This window comes from Calidris pugnax, unplaced genomic scaffold (assembly GCF_001431845.1).
Source record: "Calidris pugnax isolate Ruff unplaced genomic scaffold, ASM143184v1 scaffold9, whole genome shotgun sequence".
Classification (NCBI taxonomy): Eukaryota; Metazoa; Chordata; class Aves; order Charadriiformes; family Scolopacidae; genus Calidris; species Calidris pugnax.
The window spans coordinates 180807-181602 of record NW_015090778.1 but is presented as its reverse complement, the minus strand read 5'-3'; the positions used below and the strand labels follow the sequence as shown (position 1 = coordinate 181602).

Genomic DNA, 796 nt, shown 5'->3' with positions numbered 1-796 from the left:
TGGGCCACGGCGTCCCCCCGAACAGCCCCCCCCCCCAGCCCCTTCCTCCCCCAAACCAGCCTTACTTTGTACTTGCAGTGCGAGAGTCCGTAGTCCCCGATCTTGACGGTGAGGTCGGCGGTGAGCAGGCAGTTCCGCAGGGCCAGGTCGCTGCCAAGCAAACCCCCGCCGCTGTCACCGCTGCCACGGTGGGCAGGGGGGCACCCACCGCCCAGGGGCCGGGGGTCTGTGCTCGGGGCTGACCCCCCCGGGCAGTGCCATGGCTGGCGGTGGGAGCGGGACGCTGCGCAGCGGCGGGGCCAGCGTTCTCGCTGCCGAACGCCGGGCGTTGCCGATAAGCAGCCACCAAATGCACAGCAGGAATGCCTGCGCGGCTCCAGCTGCGCCTCCGTCCGTCCGTCCGTCCATCCGTCACGCGCTGAGCCAAGCAGAAAGCGGGTGTCCCCAGGCAATGTGAGCCCTGGCACGGGGCCGGGCTCCCGGGAGGCTGCTCCAGCCCTTGGAGGGGTCGCGCAGACGGGGCAGAGCCCACCCAGGCCGGGATGCCCATAGGGAAGTCCCTCTTTGGTACAGCCAGGGACCCTCCAGTACATCCAGGGACCCCCCCCCCAACCACAGCACTGGGCACCCTCGTGGGCACCCACCCGCAGAAGCCGGCTTAGGTGGGGAAGGTCCGGTGGCCCCCGATGGCAGGGCACCCCCTCCTCAACAAAATCACTGATGCTGGAGTCTCCGTCTGCAACTCACTCAGCACCAGGATATTGTTGGGCAGGAGGAGCAGTGGTGGGGCAGGAAC

At 69.1% G+C, this 796-nt stretch overlaps 1 protein-coding gene across 3 annotated transcripts in view; it reads right to left on the bottom strand.

Annotated features, from left to right (window-relative positions):
- The window catches only part of AATK (apoptosis-associated tyrosine kinase), a 10782-nt gene that overhangs the window by 6383 nt on the left and 3603 nt on the right, over window positions 1–796 (bottom strand). For all 3 annotated transcript variants that reach the window (XM_014950144.1, XM_014950151.1, XM_014950159.1), the window contains exon 7: window positions 66–150. In XM_014950144.1, the coding sequence (XP_014805630.1) occupies window positions 66–150 (85 nt within the window). The remainder of the gene's footprint in view (window positions 1–65; window positions 151–796) is intronic.